Source organism: Chaetura pelagica, unplaced genomic scaffold (genome assembly GCF_000747805.2).
Source record: "Chaetura pelagica isolate M959 unplaced genomic scaffold, ChaPel_1.0 scaffold17, whole genome shotgun sequence".
In the NCBI taxonomy this organism is placed as follows: Eukaryota; Metazoa; Chordata; class Aves; order Apodiformes; family Apodidae; genus Chaetura; species Chaetura pelagica.
Genome location: NW_009970726.1, coordinates 6,924,195 through 6,946,054, shown reverse-complemented (window position 1 = coordinate 6,946,054; position 21,860 = coordinate 6,924,195). Strand labels below are relative to the sequence as shown.

Sequence of the window (21,860 nt, the reverse complement as noted above, 5' to 3'; positions counted from 1 at the left end):
CTTTCCCTATCAAGAATGTATTTTAAAACTGAACTGCTGTTCACCACTTCTCTATATTACTGCAAAATTAATGTTTTATTCTAATGGTATTATTCTTGTATCAGCAATTCCATTATGTGTGTTTCACTTTAATGGGCATCTGCCCGAGATCCCAGATAACTAATTTCTAAAAAGTGACCTACATACTTAACCATTGTGCCCATTCAAAAGGGAGACTAATTGACTCATATTTTTTGGTTTTCCTATGCACAACTTCTCTAATGCAATTGCAAAAATCATTATACATTAGTGAAATTTTTTTGTATATAAAGATTTTTCCCAGAGTAATTCAGAAAAATAAAATTGGCCCATAGCCTAACCAAAAATTAGTGGCACTGTTAATGATGTTTTCCTCTGTCTTACACATAGTCTTTATGCAGTGCATAATAAACCCATGTAAGGGCTAGGTTTATTTTCTTATAATTTCAGCAGAGGTAGGCATTAGAATCAGACTCTTTTTATCTAATCTGCTGTAAATGGATTCTTTCAGACTCTTCAGATTTGCTGCACAGCTGAAATGTAATTTTCAAAACCTTTGCAAGGGGCAGAGGAGTTGGTATGGAAATGCTTTGGCCAGATTTACAGTCTGTTCTGAAGCTTTAGAGCATGGCTTTGATAAGTTTATTATAGGGGTGCCCTTTTTGCTGGGAGGAAGCTTTTCCTATCTTCAAATATGAGCCAATACCTTTATGTTACCTTGGTACTGTTGAAAAAGTCCTTCAACACCTCTATTGCCATTCCCTTAGAGCAAAGCATGTATGAAAAAAGCGTATCAAGTTGCATTGCCAAAGGTGGAAGCTGACAACCTTTCCAGAGAAAAATTAAAACTTGAACATCATTATCCAGAGGCAGCTAGGTCAAACTCTGCTACAAGAGCCACCAGTCCAAGAAAAGACTTCGAAAAACGGAAGTTCAAATTCCCCTATATCTGGTTTTGGACAAACATCCAGTATTGAACAGAGTTGTTTCTCCTCTCTCCTCATATGTTTTTGGACAGTGAGACCTCTGCTGTAAGTAAAAAAGCTCACCTGTGTTATGAGGGAAAATCCATTTCTGATCCCCAGGGCACTAATGGCAGATATGGGAGACCAAACAAAGAGGGAAGAATCTCCAGGGCTAACATGGCCTACAGAAATGTAACATTTTTTTCCTTCAGTCTAGAAAGGGCTGGGGGGGAGGGGCCGCAGTGCACACTGAAAACAGAAAGGCTTTGTCTGTAAAACCAACTGATCTACTTGAACAGTCCAACAGAGGTAATGTTAAATGTTATTTGCACATAACTTTTCTAACCTCAGGAACGCTGCAGTCTGGGGAAGGGATAGCCAACCCAGCCAGATCCAACATTGGGCCAAACCAACTATGTGAGAACAGCTGGGACAGTAGATAACTTCACAAGCTTTGCAGTCATACACTGAGTTGGAAGTGGATACCGAAACTCTTCAGGCTCTCTCTGTTGTAACATAAACTTTAAGTAAAGCTTTAAACTGTGCCCAAGTTAATATCACATTTATGACTGGAAATTGCATGGTATTAGTAACTAATTTAACTATTAAATTATATAAATAGAGTAATATATTAGAACAACAATTCTGAAATATACTTTGCTTAATCAGTTTGGAAATAAAGTGTAGACATTTATACTCCACAAGGTGTCACTCTAGAACTGCTGGAAAAAAAACATGTATTTTTGTTTTGAACTTAATCCGAAGGTCAGGAGTCACTAGGATTTCAACATCAACAGAGCAAACTACTCTTTGTACTTAAAGCCACTACAATGCAACAGTAAAGACAGTGGGTATTTTTTTTTTCTTGAAAATAGTGTATTTTTTAAAAAAGCTTATTTTTAACTTAATTGCCTAGCTGAAAGTCTGCAAAATTGTCAGTAACAGTTTAAATCTTGGAAAGCATCCAGCAAGTATTTTTTCTAGGGTACATTCCATTGCTCTTTAGTCAACTACTGTGAGCTTAGGAAAGAGGCAGAGAGCAACCGCAGACCCAACAGCTTAGGTCTGAAAGGCTCTTAAGCTTTTTAATAAAATACACTATGTAAACACATTATCCTTTTACATAAATGCAGTGTATTCCATAGAAATTTGAACATACCTCCAAATAACTAGTTGTCAGCAAGAAAACTAATGAAACCTCATCTTCTATGGTTCATTCTGCAATCAGTAAATTAATTCTCAGGAGTCTTAGCAGGAGAGAATTCCAAGTAAGTTTTCTTACATCTATCAAAGCTTATGTTTTAGATTTTCCTTTAGTACATCCATGCCTACTTTAGTAGCCACCTTTTTTCATGAACTTTTGAGAGATCTTTGACACATCTATCAGCTTTAACTGAAACTGATCATCAGGTTCAAGATATTAGAAGAAATCAAGCATATTTCTGTGACATTTCACAGGAAAAAGATTAATATTCCAAGAAAATTAAAATCATCTATGAGAAGGGACACAATGTATGGAGTAGATCTATTAGCATAAGGAAGATAGCTATAGGTAACAATTCACACAAGATACAACCACAAAAACTGAAAGCAATTTTGAAATGTTACTACATTTCATCTTGTGCTTGATACAGCAGAGCTATGATGCCTACATAGACCAAAAGGATTCTTAAACAAAAAATACAGAACTAAGGAGAAAAAAAAAAAAGTGAAATTTGGCAATACTTGCCTGCTTGCCTTACTGTGCAACACTGCAGCTTTCAAACACTTTCTTCACGCTACCCTGTTTTTTTTTTCCTGTTCCTCTCTGGCCGTATTTCACATTATGCCCACTTTTAGTAGACACACTTCAGAAAGGCTAGTTAGGTCAGGCCTCAAATGAGAGAAACAGAAGAACACCTGCTTTGAAAATCTCAACAGCTTTAGGTTGACCACTTGTGTCAAGAAGACTGCAGTTCCCAGCTCATGTACAGATCTTTGAAGTAACTGACAACTTCCCTAGTAAAGGGGGAAGTGTGTGAGGACTTCAGCATTTTCTTGTTTGTATGGCAGCTGACAAAGTTCTGAAACCTTTTAGTTCATAAAACCAGGATCTTTGAGAATTTAAATCTTCCAAAACAATTTAATCCAGCAAAACTCCTCAGTGTGCATTCAACTTAAAAATGCGTTTGTATTTCTCTAAAATCTTAAAGCTAGAAATGGCATAAAGACCTTGCTGAAAGGAAAAAAAAAAGTTAGGAGAACTAATTTAGAAAAAGCAGACCCCCTGTGCTCCAGACTGGTCTTGTTAAAAAACTCTGCTGTAAATTTCACCTGGTGTGAGCACAAGTTTGGTGTGGAATAGCTCCATGGATGGAGACTCCACAGGGACTCTGGGCAACCTATGCCTGTGCTCAGTTGTTCTCACAAGTTAAAAATAAAATAAAATAAAATAAAATTAAACCATTAAGGTCTCATTCAAGGCCATTTGGAAATTGTATTTTTGCAACCACAAAACTAAAAACAATGTCTTGGCTAGGCAGCCAGACTTCTGAACTGTGACATTTTTATGGCTATCTTTCCATTCACAAGATGTATTAATCACACCTGATTCCACTGATATGGCTATTAAAGGAGAGGAAAAACCTCAGCAGTTACCGTAACAAAGACACTTCCTTTACTGTTTTTTCCATTCAATTCATACAGAATGCAATGACGTTATTTTTTTTCCTTAGTCTACACACAGCATTCAACTCTCACATTACTCTCTCTTTCTTTGAGACTTTTTACATATACAAAGTCATAATTATGTCTAACATGCAAGCTGCAGTAAGGAAACTCTATGTCAGAAGTAGGAAAAAACAGAAACCTGAGAAAATGGACTAGAAAAGCTTCATTAGAGACAGAACAAGAATAAACTGATTTTTGCTATCAGCCATTGCCAGTCTGCATGAGATACTATCAAATTGCCCAAAGAATTATCTAACTCATTTTATTATTTTTTTTTAATTAAGCAAATACTAAAACATCTTTTGCTGGAATAATGAAATCATTGTTATCTCTCATCCAGAAGAGTCTCATAGTGCCTTAAAAAAACCCCAACTAAATTAAGCTCACTCCCAGTAAGACAGTATTTTATACAGGAATGCTGACAACCAAAAGGCAGCTCCTTCTATCAGCTGCTTAGTAGCTCAGCGTTCAATGCATTCTTATCATGTATCCACCCACGCATAAAACACCAGTGGATAAAACAGAAAAAAATGTTGGGCAAAGTGAGTCAATCCAAACCAGAAGCTGAGCGTACCCCTTTGTTTTCTTTGATATGATATTTCATTCAGAGTAAGATCATACTAGATTTAGCTATTACACTGATGTCTGGAGGGTAAAAGCACAGATCAGCAATTATGTTTGCTAAGAATGGAAGGAAAACCCTGGAGAACCAAGTGGGAGACAATAGAGCCTGCACTCCTTAGGACTGTATCAGTGCAGGCAGAAAAAATATTATCCTTGTAAACAAAAATCCATGGGAACTAACAATCAAAAAAACAACCCAAAAATCCCTAAAGAAGCCAAACCCACATCTACTGACACAATATACTTATTTTAATCACTTTTTTCCCAGGTCACAACAGACAAGAGACTCTGCCTGGATAGCTTAAGACTGTTCACAACTCCGCTCCCCACTCCATTTAGATGGATAAGAAACAGCAGTAACTCAAAGCTGCACCTTAAGAGGAAAGTGTCTTTAACATTCCTCATTGCCCACAACTCTAGGAGGTCGAAGACATTTTTCAAGAGACCATTTCCCCTGAGCTACATTGAGGAAAAAAAACCCAACAAAACAAAACAACAAACAACAAACCTCCATGCAGTTTTGTGTACAGCTTCCTGCTAAAGTAAAGCTCTTTTAGCTATCTGTCTGAAATAAATTTGCAACAGTTGCACGGTTTCAGCAAGGGAGAGTTCTGCACCATAGAGATGCAATTTTCTTACAAAAGGAAAATCACACTTAATTCAGCCTTTTTTATGGTACTGAAAAAAACAAAATTCCTGAAAATCAAATTCCTGAAATCAAAGCTTGGGCAGTGCTCAAATTCTCTTGTAATAAACTCAGATTCATTTAACATTTCTGTACTAAAAATAATATTGTGTTCCAAAGGCCTTTCTCCTGCACCACACCAAGCACTCTGCTTCACAAATCTGAATTGGAATCAGATTCCTATGGAAATTATATTGGTATCGAAAGCTCAGAACTAAGTTTTTATTACAGAGGTATGTGCTACCCAGCCTTGTCAAACGAGACAGTGACACAGCCATCAAGTTAATTAAGACTGAACGTCTCTCCAGTTGCTTTTGTACATGCTTAGCAACTGTGTTTTCTGAAAGTAGAAACCACATCAAAGTGTGGATAAAGGCATTAAAACCAACAATACACACATGCTACAAGACAGAGGTGTTCTTTGATCTTGTGGTCAAGCAGTTCTTTGGAAGGAGCACTGAACCCAAAGCCTTGGTCAACTGAAAAATGAAGTAGGAAAAGGGGGACAGAGGGCACATCCCAGTACTCAGGTAAACTGCAACAACCACGAATATTGTTTCCTTAGGCTACGTGACTGACTGCCACATTACAAACCTTTCACAGAAATCAACAGTTAGTTTGAATACCTACAATACTTCTAGGAAAAAGGATGGATCTATCATTTACATAAAGAATGAGATGTGATGTGAAGAAACTCAAAGGGACAGCATTTCCAGCTGTTGTCACTGAAGGAAACATTTTTAACTCACTGCCTGGACCATTCTGTAATTCTCTGCATACAGACTGTTTAGCCTTTGGATGAACCAGGAGTGGTCTCAAAGTGAAGATACTGACAAAATGCATAAGTTTCCTCTCTCTCATCAAAATGGATCTTCATGAAAAAGATCAGTAACTGATTTTTATAAGAACTGTCAGATTTAATCTAAGAAATTAGACACAATCATTATAAAATGATCTTTTCCTGGCCTGCTGTGCAGAATGTGGGCGCCCTTATACAAGCACAGGCAGTTTTGCCCAGACTGGTAGACAGCACAGCTCCTAAAATAAGTCAGTGTCACCTCTCTCATTTATTTTCCTTTATAATCTAGACTAATTTGTATATCCTAGCATATATCCTATTGCTTTAATCCTCTGATTTAATCCTCCACCCTCTTGCCTCAAATAGGGCAAGATAGCAGAGGAGATTGATACACTGCAGAGACTCAGGCTCCAGCAGTCCCATCGCACATCAGTATTTTGGTATCCATCTCAGTAAGTATTTTGGTATTATTTCTCTGACAAACCCCAGTGGTACACCGAGTTTTATCTCAAATCTTTGTTTAATCTCAGGAAAGTCTTTTACAAAGTTTTCAATGTACATCTCTCAAACCAATTCAGAACTGGATTTATTTCTTTAAGTAGTAACTTTTGCAGTCACAGTTTGACAACAAGTTCTTGGCATTTGTGCAGGCCTGCCTTTGCTCATTTTCAAATTGATTATTTCCTTCACCACAAGAAGCATTCTGGTTCTAATTTACTGACTGTACATCTTAAATGTTCTTACCAACAAGCTCATTCATTCTCACTTTAAAATATTGAAATGTGTGTTGCTAATTCTGACAAAATTAATGTTATACCAAATTGAATCACTGAGATTTAAAGAATAATATGTCAAACTTTTTTTCCCAGTCTTAGTCTAAATGAGCCAGGTATTGTTGACCTTTCTGAGGCAGAATACTTTTCCCTGGTGCAGATAAACAGACTAAATGGAGTTTTCCAGAATGACCAAACACTCTGAAAACATTTGGGTTTAGCTCCCATTTATAAACAAAGCACGCTCTCAAACAAACGTAATTATTTAAATTTTAAAATTGTTAATTATTTAAAAAGGATTAGGAAAGAAATTACTGTAGACTCCATAGACGTGGTACAGACAAGGACTCCTTCTGTCAAATTTCTAACTGCAGTTAGTAGCAGATACTACACAGGCAGAAAAAGAGAAGTTTTTTACTGGAGAGACATCAACCATCACAGAATCACAGAATGGTAGAGGTTGCAAGGGACCTCAAAAGATCATCTAGTCCAACTCCCCTACCAGAGCAGCATCCCACACAGAAACACAACTAGGCATGCTCTAAATGTCTCCAGAGGAGATTCCACAACCTCTCTGGGCAGCCTGTTCCAGTGCTCTATCACCGTTAAAAAGTTTTTCCTTATGTTTACATGGAACCTCCTATGCTCCAGCTTGTACCCGCTGCCTGTTGTCCTATCATTGGACGTCACTGAGAAGAGTCCAAGTATATTTCTACTTATTTCCAAATCCTTTGAGAGTCAGGAGCAATGCCTACCTGTAACAGAAAACATCTAGCAATAGAGCCACAACAAACAATGATGGATGCTTTTGTTGCAGGTTAGGGTCTGCAACATGGACCTGCAGACTGTACTTGTTCAGCTTTCACAGAACCTTTGACCTCTGCTGACTTTAGCACTTAAGATGTCTTTTCATAGTGAAATAGATGATTCATAATTTACTTCACTTTTGTTCCAGACCTGAAGAAGAGCCTGTGGGTCCAAAAGACAGCCTGTTTCCTTTTTGAATCAACTGATGTGGGTGTGGGAAGTGAGAGATAATACCTCTTCTTACAAATGGTCTCACCTAGGTACCTAGTGGGATTTTCAAAAGATTTGAGAAAGTTATCTTGTGTATTTCAACTAACTTGGAAAAGCTAAAAGAAAACCAGAATAAAAAAGCAAAACAAAAACAAACAAACAAAAAACCCCCACAAAACCACCTAACCCAAAAAACCATACAGACACACACTGCCCCAACAACATCAGACTGAAGATTGGGTTACATGTGAATTCAGTTTAAATTAAGGAAAGAAGTCTCATGACTTTAGTAATAGTATGAGTCCATCTCTCCCCTCCTTCACACACATGCATGCATACTCCCCCCAGAGCAGCCAATTAAGCAGGATCTAAGCTTTTCTCCCTACCACATCAGTAAGACAATGCTCCCAAATACTGCTCATATACTGTACTGGTCAATGATCAATTAGATCATTCCTGAATTAAAAAAAATACCCAGAAGCAATTTTGCATAAGCACTATTTTCTTTCAAAGGACAATGGAAAGTTGGCATGTACTACATATACCAGAACTGTAATATGGCTTAAGCATGGGTTTATTTTTAAAAATGTTCAGCTCTCACCTACAGAAACCCTGTGAATCAGCAGATAGTTTCTGCTTATTAGAAAGATTAATCCTTTAAGTCACCTTTACTTCCTCTCAGTACTTTGCAGAAAGTATGAAAAGAACTACACCACCAGCCTTTGCTATAAGCAACTGGCTACAACTTGTCTAGAATCTAGAACATGATGTATTCAGGATGCAAGATGGAATTTTGATATACTGATCTCTAATAAATCAAACAATCTACAAACTACAGAAAATTTAAGTAAATAGCAGCCATATAACAAACAGCTTCCTTAAGATATGTACAATATATTTAGCATCATGTCACAAGTTCAGCTATACTTTTTTGCCTTTGTCCTCTTCCAGATACTCACAAGTTTTAAAGCATCTCAAATAATCAGACATTTAAAGAAAATCAGACACTACACAGGTTAAACAACATGGTTCTATTAAAAACTACCTTAAACCATGGCACTCAGTGACAGCAATACAATACATTTTTCCACAAAGCAACTAATATAAAAATATGCCATAAAATCATCTGTAGACTAGTACATACATGTAATCATAACGTTCTTTTATAAACTCTTTCCTGAGATACCTTAGGTTGTTTGATTTTCTTGTATTACTGGATGCATTATCTTTATGATTGATCTAAAACAACTGTAAAATATTTTGTAAATGCAGGACACTCAGTAACACGTCAAGAGTAGCATGTAAATATATGGCAAAGAAACAGCTCTTAGAAATTATGCGACTTCTTTACTTTGTTATTTTCTTTTTTTAACATTTGAGTCCTTGGGAGATGGAAGGAAGGAGTATGAAAAACCTGAAATGAGAGCTATGAATTGACAAAAAGCAGGAAAGCATTTCAGGAATGTTAGAAGTTGGAATATAAATGACACAAAGAGAAAGCCATAATTCATGTTGGCTATGTATTGCCTTATAAAGCAACTGAATATATTTTACTCAGTTCACAGTATAATAAATATTTTTACTAATCTGTTTGGGAAGAGCAAATGTCTTTTAGGGTTTCAAGCTCCTCTATAAGTTTCTTGTTCTGAACTTCTAGCACTGCAACACGACTCTCCAGACATTTTATGTATTCTTTCTTCCGACGGCGACATTCTTTAGCAGCTTCCCTGCAAAAAGCAGAAGTAAAAAGTGCAAACAAAAAAGCCATTTGCATGCCATTAGAAAGCTCAGCAGAGTATGGAGACTATGACAGAATTCCAAATTTTGGAGTATCTCCCACATCAGTCTGAAAACACTAAGCAAAACTGGGTTCCACAAGGGCCTCAAGTGTCTCTTTCTCAAGTTCATATGGCAATCTGTAGAATTGCTTCCTCTCATGCCTTGATTAAAGTTCATAATAAACAAGGTCCAAATGAAAAACAATTACTCTGCTTTATGACAATAAAGATCTTTGAGGGCCTTGAGTTCCTCAATGAGAGTCTTGTTTTGGTTTTCAAGCACAGCCACACGATTTTCAAGACATTTGACATATTCTTTCTTCTTTCTGCGACATTCTCTGGCAGCTTCCCTGGAACCAATACAAGGCAAATGACTACAGGAACAGCCACAATATGGCAAAGACTGGACAAATAAAATTACCTGCAATCCCTGCAGCTCCATAATAACAACAACAACCACCAACAACTGTTGGATTGCACAAACAGAACAGCAGAGAACAGCCATAAGCAATAACAAGTTAAAATACAATACAGAATTACTAGAACTTGAAACAAATTCAGCATGAACAAATACAAAGATGGAATTAATACATAGAGGAACCAAGAAACAGTAACTTGGGCTGTCCTAAACATTAAGACTGAAAGCAGCATTTCTTCTTTCAGTCACATTCCATTTTGCATATTTATCAGGAATATTATCTTCTGCAATCAAAATCCTCAAACCAAACCCAAAGAACTTACTTCAGGAAAACACAAGCATAACACTACTCTCTTCAGACAGAAAGCTAGATGCCAAGCTTACAACCTGCTGTCATTTTTTTACCTTAACATAACAATCTATGATAAAATTTAAGTCTAAACAAATACAATTTATTAGCACTTTGGAACTGTCCACCTAGGCACAGTTCAGGCATGTGCTCCTGGATTTGCCTTTGTTGCTGGCTAATGGCAGTCTGGAGCCATTCTAGCTCTGCTCAGAACTGTGTTGTATTGAAGCTAAATGTATTTTCAGAAGCATATGACTGAACAAGAACAGAAGAAATTTTAGAGGTACTGGGAGCCCACTCCTTTAACATCTTGGAACATGATAAATTGTCAACTTGTGAGAGAGTGATTTCCCAGCAGGTCCTATGAGAGATTGCATAGACGCTAGTTTTAAAACTGAAGAGAGAAGAAACATTAAGGGGCACAACAATGCAGAGATCCTCATAATTTAAAATAAAGGACAGGCATGAGAGCAAAGCAATACCATTAATTCAATCACAAAGCAAATGGTTGCTCAGTCTATTGGAGTTCTGCATACAGACTACTTCTTCCATTAGTCTGTGACTGATAGCAGTAGCTGCACATTTAAAAAATAAGAGTCCCCTAAGAAAAGCAGGAAGAATGCACAGAGAAAGAGTGGCATTTACAGCACACAGTCATCCATGCTAACTAAAAAAAATATACAGCCACCTCACACAATATGCCTCAGAAAATGACAGGAGGACTGCACAAGAACTTATTCTAGTAGCCAAGTATCTGTAATTATCATTCCATCCTAAAGTCAGTCCTCTTCACAGCATCATTAATGGACAGTTGCTAATAAGATGCTCAGATATTTTCCTAACCAATTCTTTGTGGGATGTTTCAAGATCAACAAACTCACAACTGGCCATTTTACTGTCAGTAGGGAAAAAATTAAGAATACAAACAATAAGTATACCTCCAGATCATCACAAAAATTATCAGAAAGGGACAACAATCATTCCAATTTCTGAATTACCATAATATTTTAGAACTAAAAACCCCTGGTGATAAGGTCAACTCTAACTTTCCAGAGTTAACAGCCAGTACTCAACGCTATAAGGATGTGAGTTGACTGACAAAGAATTTATTGCATTCCCTTCCTCAATCACAGGCAGTGCTCATGACCTTAAGAAGAAAACTTCATTAGAACGCTTTGGGGGTGGTAGGGGGTTGCAACACTATCAATTGTTGCATAGTCTTACCTGTTTTTCATTAGTCTCAGCTCTCTCTTGCGTGTTGCCTCTTCTGCCAGTTGCTGAGGACTATGCAAAGACCCTGGTGATGCTGCCATTACAACTCCCTGGGGTAAGGTGGTACTGGGAGTTCGAATCTGGTAAGCAGGCATGTCTCCAGTGGCAGCTGTACAAAGGAATCATATTTAAAACTTTATGGCAAAAAAGAACTATGCAAAAGTATCTCTGGAAAGAACAGATTTCTGACAATGAGTTATTCAGGATCCCTGCTATATAAATATTTCACAGGCCTGTAATGTCACAAATATATTTGTTATCTTACTAGCTTTTATTTTCACACTGTAAAGTTATTAAATTGCTCTAGCATGTGAGCCCACTAGCAAGCCAGTCTGAAGCCTCTGAACTCTCTTGCGTGTTGCCTCTTCTGCCAGTTGCTGAGGACTATGCAAAGACCCTGGTGATGCTGCCATTACAACTCCCTGGGGTAAGGTGGTACTGGGAGTTCGAATCTGGTAAGCAGGCATGTCTCCAGTGGCAGCTGTACAAAGGAATCATATTTAAAACTTTATGGCAAAAAAGAACTATGCAAAAGTATCTCTGGAAAGAACAGATTTCTGACAATGAGTTATTCAGGATCCCTGCTATATAAATATTTCACAGGCCTGTAATGTCACAAATATATTTGTTATCTTACTAGCTTTTATTTTCACACTGTAAAGTTATTTAAATTGCTCTAGCATGTGAGCCCACTAGCAAGCCAGTCTGAAGCCTCTGAAAGCTTTCCACATGGCTCTTTCCAGACATCATAGGGAAAGCTGTTTGCAAAACACTGTCAGAGCACCCACTCTAATTTACTGTTTTCACAATCCCTCAAGAAGATGGTCCTGCTGTTGCAGCCACTGAGGTTTATAAACTACCCTTGTCCTCTAACAGAGGCTTTATGCTCCAGAACTCAACTTTCTCTTCCTTCCCTGTGATAGCCACAGTTCCAGACCTGCTGCCTCTCCTGCAGCAGTATGACAACCCTTGGAAAACAAGTGAGAGTTACTGTTGCCACAATGAAAGGAAACAGACAAGTTCTCAGGGTGAACAGGAGTATGCTCCCTGGGCTGGAAGACTACACATAGGATGCCACAGCATTAGCAAGCAAGAGTAGACAGTGGCAGTTGCACAGGAAGGAGTGTAGCTTCACAGTAAATCAGAGTGCAAAAGTTCAGATTCTGTTCCTCACCCTACCAGTTTTGAGCTCTCCCCAAGTTAAAAGTAGATCTGAAAGTCACATACTATTTGGAACAAACAACTTTCTGATGGTGTCATCTCATTTCTGTGGTTCTTTGCTCCTATACAATGTACCCCAACGTTAAAACACTGTGGAAGTCCTAAGTATTTGTCTCTTATCTGATATAGAAAAACAGAAACTTATCCCTCTTCAAATTATAAGTGTTTACATATTCCTTTCCATAAAAATTTCATATTACCACAGAACAATACTTCAACTTTTGTCATAAAAGTAAATTAATATGAAATATGAAATTTTAGAGGCTGTCACACTATACTTAATTTATACTTTAACTATTTAAAGCAATACTTGAAAAATGAAAAAACTTAAAAAAATAAAATACAAACACTTTGGGAAAGCTGATGGGTAGTGCAGTAAAGAAATAACAGTCAACTACAGGGGGAAAAACCACAACCCAAAACCAAACCCTAAACTTACTTTAAAAATTATTATTGTTCTTATTCAGCTCAAGCGGGTGCTTCACTAACTAAATATAAAAAAAATAGGATAAAGCTGTGTTTAGACTACAATTCCACAGCCATGTCCTGAAATCATTAACAGCTTAAACAGTTTGCACCTCCCCCCTCAGTCCTGCCGGTAAAAGTGGTTGTGGAATTACAAGATGAACTGGACCAGTGAACTGACCTGGGTTGCGGATAATCCCCAGGGGATGGGGGAGGGAGAGAGAAATCAGCCCAGAGTAGCCCTGAGAGCACTAACAGGCAACTGCCAGAACACTGGGGTTGGTCGCCTTGTGCAGCTACAAAAAAATTCCTTAATCCTTTCTTTAATTGCTCCACATCTGTTAGCAGTCCCGGTTATGTCAATAGGACGATACCTCAGTTTGCTACTTATAAAAATGGAATTTTAGAAACTCTTCAGGCTCACCTTTATGCTAACCCACATTACATATATTTTACAGACTCTATGGAAGAACTACCTTTTTTTCTCTCATCGTGAGGTTAAAAAAAAGAGATCTTATCTCAGTTTGCATTAGCTACAATGAATCAAAGCTCCAAGAGAATAATTTTGTAGATCAAGTCATGCCGAAGGATCCATAACCGAGGTCACCTAAGCCTGACAAGACAAACTACCTCATCATCTTTGACTTCCACTCAGATGTTAGCTAACAGAATTTACTGCTGCTGTCGAGACGAGTCCCTGTGACAATGCACCTGCAACACGGCTTAACAAAAGAGTGCCTATCTCAGCTGAGATCAGCAAACACCACTGTAAGTAATAAATGTTGCATGAATCGTTTGAGCCGGATCCAGGAGTGACTGTCCCCGGCTAACAGTTGGCTCACTTATAAACCTACCAGCATGGTAACTGAGATAAATAATCATTTTGGTGTTACAGACCTTGTAAACTCGGATACTGCAGTTATTAAAAAAAAAAGGCATAGCATTGACAAAGTATATTTTAGCTGTGCGGTGATATGTGCTTTACCATACATTACTGCAAATCAATTATTTCAAATTCTGCAAAATTGTTTAACTCAAAAAGTTACAATAAAATACTGTTTCCCCTGAAAAATACATTGGTGAAGACAAAACAGGCTTTAAGCAGGGAGAATAAAATACCCTTGAAAAAAAATGATAGTCTAGCAATGTATCTACATTTTACAGAGAAGAGCCCCTTCCATTTCAGCACCTGAGACAAAAATCCCACACACCTCGTGTAAAACTTCTGTAGCCATTTCTAATGAAACTGCATGGAGGTTTAAAGTAATTCCTTACATATGAAAGGTAGGTCTGAGACTTAACAACAAAACAAACCTGAAGATGGTATATTTCCCTGACACATTGCCCTGGTAAATTTTTTTTTTTTCCTCCTTAAAATTGCAAGGGAATAAAAAGACACTGAAAACCTGAAGCTTTGAGAGTTACAAAAAGGAAATGAACACAAAACAAGCAAATACCAACAAAAAATTAAACCACATTTGAAAGACTACAACTAACTTTACAAATAAAGTTCTGAGAAATTAAGTTAAAAAAAAATAAAAATCAAGCATCTTATATCAGCAGGTTCGTGGGAAAAGTAACTTGCTAAAGACTAGAAAGCATTCCTGAATTTGAGCTCTTTCAGTGACTATCCCGGAGAAAAAAAAACCTGATGCATGATTAGTAGGGCTATTCTCCCCTTTTTTTGAGCCATAACGAGGGGATTAGATTATCAATGGGTTTTTAACTTCACCACTAAACTGGCTAAACAAGGCATGAATCATTATTCTTTTGAGCACAACAAAACCCACTAAACCGTGGACTTGAAGAAGATACTTATCTCTGGATTAAAGAAACAGTATGTACCAGGAATGAGCAGCAACACGTAGGTACCGGCTGCGAAGTGGTTAACATTACAGATCTGCCGGAGGCAATTGACGAAGCAGAAAGGAACTGACTAAATCGCAGCATGACTTGGAGCTGACGTCAATGTGTATCTTGTTTGGAGTTTAACTTTTCCAGTTCCCTACTGCAACACGATTCCAGGAAATCGAATGACGTCAGCCTTTTGAACTCAATTAGCTGAGGAACAGACCATTTTAACAGTGGAGGAGAAAACACGCAGGCGTTACAATACTTCAAATTATTGCTCTCAAATTTGTTTGCATTCAGTATTTTCTTTAATACTGAAAGGATAGGGTTTATTTACACTACTGAGACAATGAACACCTTTCTCTTACAGCTAATGCTTAAGCTTATTTTAGCTATAAAATCTGAAGTGCTTATTGCTAAATAAAAAAGCAGTGTCATTTTTACAAAAAAAAAAGTATAAACATAGTAACATATATTACTATCTCCACAACAAAGAAGGATTTAAAAGAAGAGTGGTAGATTTTTCAGCAAAATCCTGTATCAAGCAGTAAAGATTAGTTCTCTGCATCAATCTCTGCAAGAACTCATGCACTAACAGTGATTTTTTTTTCCACTAAATGAAACTTAAAATAGCCCTGAAATCCTACACTGACAGATATAACCTGAAACTATTTGTACTAGTTTTGAAAGATGAAAGAGTTACAGCAACAAGTTCAAAATAAAATGTCAAAAATACCAACTAAGCACTGCTTAGACATCCAAAAATACCACGTAAAAGACTAACAACATTTTTACCTGTTTCATCTCCTGTTACAGCCATGATCAGCTTCTGCATACACGGTTCTCCGGTTCCTCTCCCAGAGCTCAGCATGAACTGTTCCAAACTAGCAAGCTTGTGCAGGATTACAAGCAAGAGCACTGACATCACAGTGACCTCACTTGCTTACCACTGTCATTATATGCTCTGTCACTGGAACAGCTCACTGAAACTGCAGCCCAAAGAATTCCTTTTCCAGTAAAGCTTTTTTTTTCTTCCTCTTCCATATTTCTATAAGCCTCGCTTTGTCCTTTTTTCCTGAATTATTCATAAAGCTACAGAAAGCACTCACCACAAAGCTGGCTGTAAAGCAAGACCTGAAAATGCACAGCACTGACTGACAGAAATTAAAACGTGGCTCTAGAATTCATAAATTAATCAGAATGATACAGTCACTATTGTGTAGAAAACAGAGGAAAGTTTAAAAAGACATGCAATTGTTTTGATTGGAACAGTTCCACCAAAAGGCAGAGAACCCCGTCAGACTGACATGCTAAACAGAAAAGCTTAATAAGTTAAAACAAAATTAAAGACTAAAGCTCCTTGCAGTGGGGGGTAAACTCATTTAATTTCAGCTTAAAAGCTTCAGAAAAGATTGAAGAATGCTTCAAAGTAAGTTGTCAGCCTTCAAGCTAGTGATTTCAGATGCTGTAACAGGCAGAACAGTAACTCTGCATAAGGGCTACCTGTCACCAGTCCCTTATTTTTCAAAGTGAGTTCAGGAGATCTGGTTGACTTAGTTAAAAAAAATATAAAATAATATAATCTCTAACAGAGTTACTCCTTATTTACATCAATTTAAAAGAAATTGGCTTCAGACTAGTCCAGGTACTGGGACATGCAGGGCACAGCAAACTTCTCTGTCTGGAATAAGTAAACTCAGATTGATAATTCATCAAGTGAGACATTATGCCAAGGACTGTGATAACGGAAGCCTCAATACCAAAAAGGAGCACCCTGTCTGTGATTACAGGACCACTTCAGAATCATGAACAGATCAAAACTGAACCACATGCGAAATTCAAGCCACAGATCTTAAATATTTCTAACCGTATTACGAAAACACAGAGTCCTCCAACAGAATGATTTTTGATACAGCATTTCTACCCTAATAATTAAACACTTTATTTTGCTTTGGCTAGCAAAACCCCCCTGAACCTGCATTAGGAAACTGTCAAGACAATCAGAACTGCCTATTCTTTTGCCTGTTAATGTAAACTTGCAGCAATGAAATATCACTTGGTCAGATCAACACCTCTGGTGCTTTTAGACTAATCCTTTTTCCCCCATCACAGGTTATCAGAAAATATCAAGCACAGGATTTATGGGATGCCATCCATTTTTACATGAGGTTAACCAACAAATATTTTAGAAAAAAAATATAACTACATATGCTATTTGAAACATTCCGACACAGATCTTTTTTGCCCTAGGACTACTACACTTTAAAAAAATTATTCTGCTTTTATGATTATTACAAATAAAGTTTATATGGTATCTACCTAAACCATTATAAAAATATACGTAAGTGGAAAGCAGAATGTTGCTCCCTATTATAACCTGTGCCATTATAATATCAGGTGAACAGTCAAGTACAAAGTGTATGTAAATTATAAATGCTAATAAACTATATTCCTACAAGCTTTCTAGCACAAGCAAGATAACCTGTGGTAAGGATATATCAGAGACTTGTATATCCAGCTAATTTAATTGTCTTACTCCATCCTGAATAAGTCAGATTTCTTGACAATTCATGTGAACATCTTCAGGTGCCTTCATACTCTTTTTATACAATTTTTTTTTAATTAAATATTTTTTTAAGATTTTCCAGTATCATTATTCTGTATAAGTTGAAACCTTTAATACTCTCACCATCTCTGGAGTTCATGCTGACTTACTATTCCCTTTATATTTTTCCTGTATATGTTTTGTAGCATTTTTCTTCTGTATCAAGCACTAAAGCACTGGACTTTGTTTGGGTCAAAGAAACAGAGAATTCCAGGAAGTCAACTTCTCTGAGCATGGACAGAAAAAAACCTCAATTTAGTTACAAGTACATAGAAACTTCCAGAAACAAGATATAGCAAATATTCAGTAACTGTTTCTGGATCCATTTTGAAAGTCTTCTTCACAGGCAAGACACTTAATGGGCTATACCACCAGGAAGCTGAGCCCGTCATTGAAACTGAACACAAAGGTTAGAGGACAGCCCCACCAGAAGATAACCCTGTAATGAAGAGTCTGTAAAGGAAGGGCAGTCAAATGAAATTCCCAGGGACTGAAATGCTGCCAGATAAAAATCCTAAATTTTGAACTTCTCCACAGACTAGGAAGGTTTTAGGAAACAACTGAGGAGCTACCCTTCCCCAACACCCTCCTCTTCCCCCACCCACACTGCTAGAGATTTGAATAATCTAAGCAATACACACAAAATACTACAGTCAACTTGGAGAGACAGAGCAGTCTAATTTAAGGGAGATGTACACATGTGCATAGGAAACATACTAGGCTCATGCTCAGTAAACATGTACTACCAGAGTGAGATATTTGTTTGGGTGACAATTATCTCTGTCTCTTAAGGCTGTGCTAAGAATGTATTCATAATAATATTTAAGGAAGTTGCAACAGTACTCTCTGCTTGACTAAAACTAACATTTTCGTGTAGGGTTTTTAGTTTTATAATCTTAAAGCTTCTGAAAAGTCTTGGAAAGAATATATTTCAGCAAAGAATTCACCAGAGGCAATGGAAAAATCCAAATTTGGTATAATTATTTACCATTGTCTCAATAAGTTCAGGTATCTGTTAGCATTATTTACATCCTGGGCTACCTTTACAGTAGAGGGAGAGAAACAGCCACTTAAAACCAGAATTTATTTCCAATATCCATATTAGGGCAAAAAAAGCATCTCAACTTGGACTTCACCAAAACAGGAAAAAGGAAAAATGAATTCCCTACATTCTCCATGGCAATCATTAATTTAGTGTCTCTATCCAGAAATGTCTTCCCCATTTTAAAAGGTTTTCCTCAGCATAACCCAAATCTCAACCCTACCTTCCATTTTATCAATAAGCCAGTATACCTTTGGTTCTCAATCTCCCTCAGCATTTCCAAAACACTGGGAACAGCAGAAGAAAAAAAACCTTCATAAACTACAGTAAGGTTCAAGAATTCACTATTCACTGTTCAATTCACATGCGTGTATTTTATAGGACCTACAAAGGGTTCTTCTGTGAGAAAACTGCTTCAGAAAAGGATCTCCTTTCTAACAACTACAAGAGCCAGACGTTACAAGAAAATCCTGCCCTACATGTATCCAAAACACTTAAAAACTTATGTTAAATTGCAGTAAAGGTGCTGTTACAGATTGAAATGAGATGCTGAGGCTGCATTTAATTTAATATATGAAACTATTTTAACTAATTAATAAAACATATCTGTCAAAGTCTGGACAAGAATTCAAAGCAGAAAGTGATTTTATACTGTTATTTCTTCCTCTTAACTTTTTTTTTTTTTAAATCAAAAGTAGCAGCTGCTTTACTGAGCAGAGAAACTGAGTCTCCTCCTAATACTGCCTTTTAATTTGTTACATACAAATATTTTATTTAGTAGTACAAAAATGTCAACACAAAATAAAACAGCCTTTTAAGAAGTTGGGGTTTTTTAAATGTAAAAACTCAAATGGAGTAGAGTAATAAAACATACCTTGAACAACAACTTGGCTTCCGGGAACAAAAAACTGTTGTGTGCCATCAGATGATTGTCCTGCATATTGCACAATGGTAGCACCTGGCTGAGGAGCTCCTGAATTTGTCATTCTTAATGTCTGTAGACCATGGACACCATCAGAGGCTGGATTAGAAATCTGGATTGCACTACCTTGAGTTATAGTAACTAAACATAAAAATAAAAAGAAAATTTAGCCAATAGAAAGAGACATAACTCATATCAAAAAACACATCTTGCCTTTTAAAATGAACATTGTCTGATAGGACTCCAGGTCCTCTCCTTGCTTAACGACCAATTGTACAATAAAACTTAACTAATGTTAATGCTGATTTTCACAAATATAAAGTCTGCTGTGTAGTACATGCCATGCATATAACTGATGAAAAGCAGTGTTTCACATGTTTTATCTCCATGCTTCCAGAAATAGTAACACTTCTAAATAGTTTTAATAAAAAAGAAAAATAGAAGCTCCCAGCCATGGAGAATAATTGTTATTTTAAACACTAATGTATAAATGTTATTTAAAGAAATAATAAAAATCTTTGTTTATTGACTCCAACAAAACAAAAAACAGGATGTTTTAGACAAAGGAAGAGCAAGTCTTCTGACACTCACAATCCTTTCCTTTGTGTGAGAAAGTCTAGCCCAACAATGTTTTTCCAAGTTGTACAAAGCTGTACAAAGTTAAATACTTACATAAAAAGGGAAACAGAACAAAGTTCCCCCATGTAATCTACAGTATGAAAAATAGAAATATACTTTCCCCATTAAAAAAATTGTATTCGGTTGCTCACTATAATTAAATACTTACATAAAAATAAAATTCCCTAGTAGCGGTTATTAATTTTATTTTCCTTTTTAAATTAGCATTGCCTTTGTTAAGAGCAAAAATATCATAGAATCACAGAATGGTTTGGGTTGGAAGGGACCTTAAAGATCATCTAGTTCCAACCCCCCTGCATGGGCAGGGACACCTGCCACTTAGACCTGGTACAAACTACACCACTCAGCTTGGTATCATCTATGCACTTTCTGAGGGTCTGTTCAATCCCACTGTCCATGTCCCCAGCAAAGATGTTAAATAATACTGATCCCAGTGCAGATCCCTGAGGAACACCATACATCACTTGCCTCCAGCCAAACACTGAGCTGTTGACTGCAACTCTGTGTCTGACCATCCAGAAAATTCTTTATATACTCACCAAAGCCCTGTCTCCTGTGTTAATTAAAATACTCCTGGAGGTTTTAGATGAGAACCCATATCCCAACACCGCTGATTTTCACAAATATAAAGTCTGCTGTGTAGTACATGCCATGCATATAACTGATGAAAAGCAGTGTTTCACATGTTTTATCTCCATGCTTCCAGAAATAGTAACACTTCTAAATAGTTTTAATAAAAAAGAAAAATAGAAGCTCCCAGCCATGGAGAATAATTGTTATTTTAAACACTAATGTATAAATGTTATTTAAAGAAATAATAAAAATCTTTGTTTATTGACTCCAACAAAACAAAAAACAGGATGTTTTAGACAAAGGAAGAGCAAGTCTTCTGACACTCACAATCCTTTCCTTTGTGTGAGAAAGTCTAGCCCAACAATGTTTTTCCAAGTTGTACAAAGCTGTACAAAGTTAAATACTTACATAAAAAGGGAAACAGAACAAAGTTCCCCCATGTAATCTACAGTATGAAAAATAGAAATATACTTTCCCCATTAAAAAAATTGTATTCGGTTGCTCACTATAATTAAATACTTACATAAAAATAAAATTCCCTAGTAGCGGTTATTAATTTTATTTTCCTTTTTAAATTAGCATTGCCTTTGTTAAGAGCAAAAATATCATAGAATCACAGAATGGTTTGGGTTGGAAGGGACCTTAAAGATCATCTAGTTCCAACCCCCCTGCATGGGCAGGGACACCTGCCACTTAGACCTGGTACAAACTACACCACTCAGCTTGGTATCATCTATGCACTTTCTGAGGGTCTGTTCAATCCCACTGTCCATGTCCCCAGCAAAGATGTTAAATAATACTGATCCCAGTGCAGATCCCTGAGGAACACCATACATCACTTGCCTCCAGCCAAACACTGAGCTGTTGACTGCAACTCTGTGTCTGACCATCCAGAAAATTCTTTATATACTCACCAAAGCCCTGTCTCCTGTGTTAATTAAAATACTCCTGGAGGTTTTAGATGAGAACCCATATCCCAACACCTAATAAACTCCTTTCTCCCCCAAAGATATTTAAACTACAATAATTGTCATTGTATTTAAAATACATCATAAATACAGTGGTCTGAGATGATAGAAAAGTCACATATAACTACAGATTCATGACTGCCAGCTTCTCTGCTTTCACTGTCCAA

General features: G+C 36.9%; 1 protein-coding gene across 6 annotated transcripts in view; it reads right to left on the bottom strand.

Moving 5' to 3' along the window:
• Positions 1 to 8,609: 8,609 nt before the first annotated feature.
• The window catches only part of CREM (cAMP responsive element modulator), a 30,227-nt gene continuing 16,976 nt past the window's right edge, over positions 8,610 to 21,860 (bottom strand). For 2 of the 6 annotated variants that reach the window (XM_010006989.1, XM_010006988.1), the window contains 3 exons: positions 19,466 to 19,654; positions 11,360 to 11,516; positions 8,610 to 9,317 (listed from right to left, as the gene is read on the bottom strand). In XM_010006989.1, coding sequence (XP_010005291.1) covers positions 9,173 to 9,317; positions 11,360 to 11,516; positions 19,466 to 19,654 — 491 coding nt within the window. In that variant the 3' untranslated portion in view covers positions 8,610 to 9,172. Of the gene's footprint in view, positions 9,719 to 11,359; positions 11,517 to 15,739; positions 15,830 to 19,465; positions 19,655 to 21,860 lie in introns of those variants that run through there. The other 4 variants (XM_010006984.1, XM_010006986.1, XM_010006987.1 and 1 more) reach the window with 4 other exon arrangements.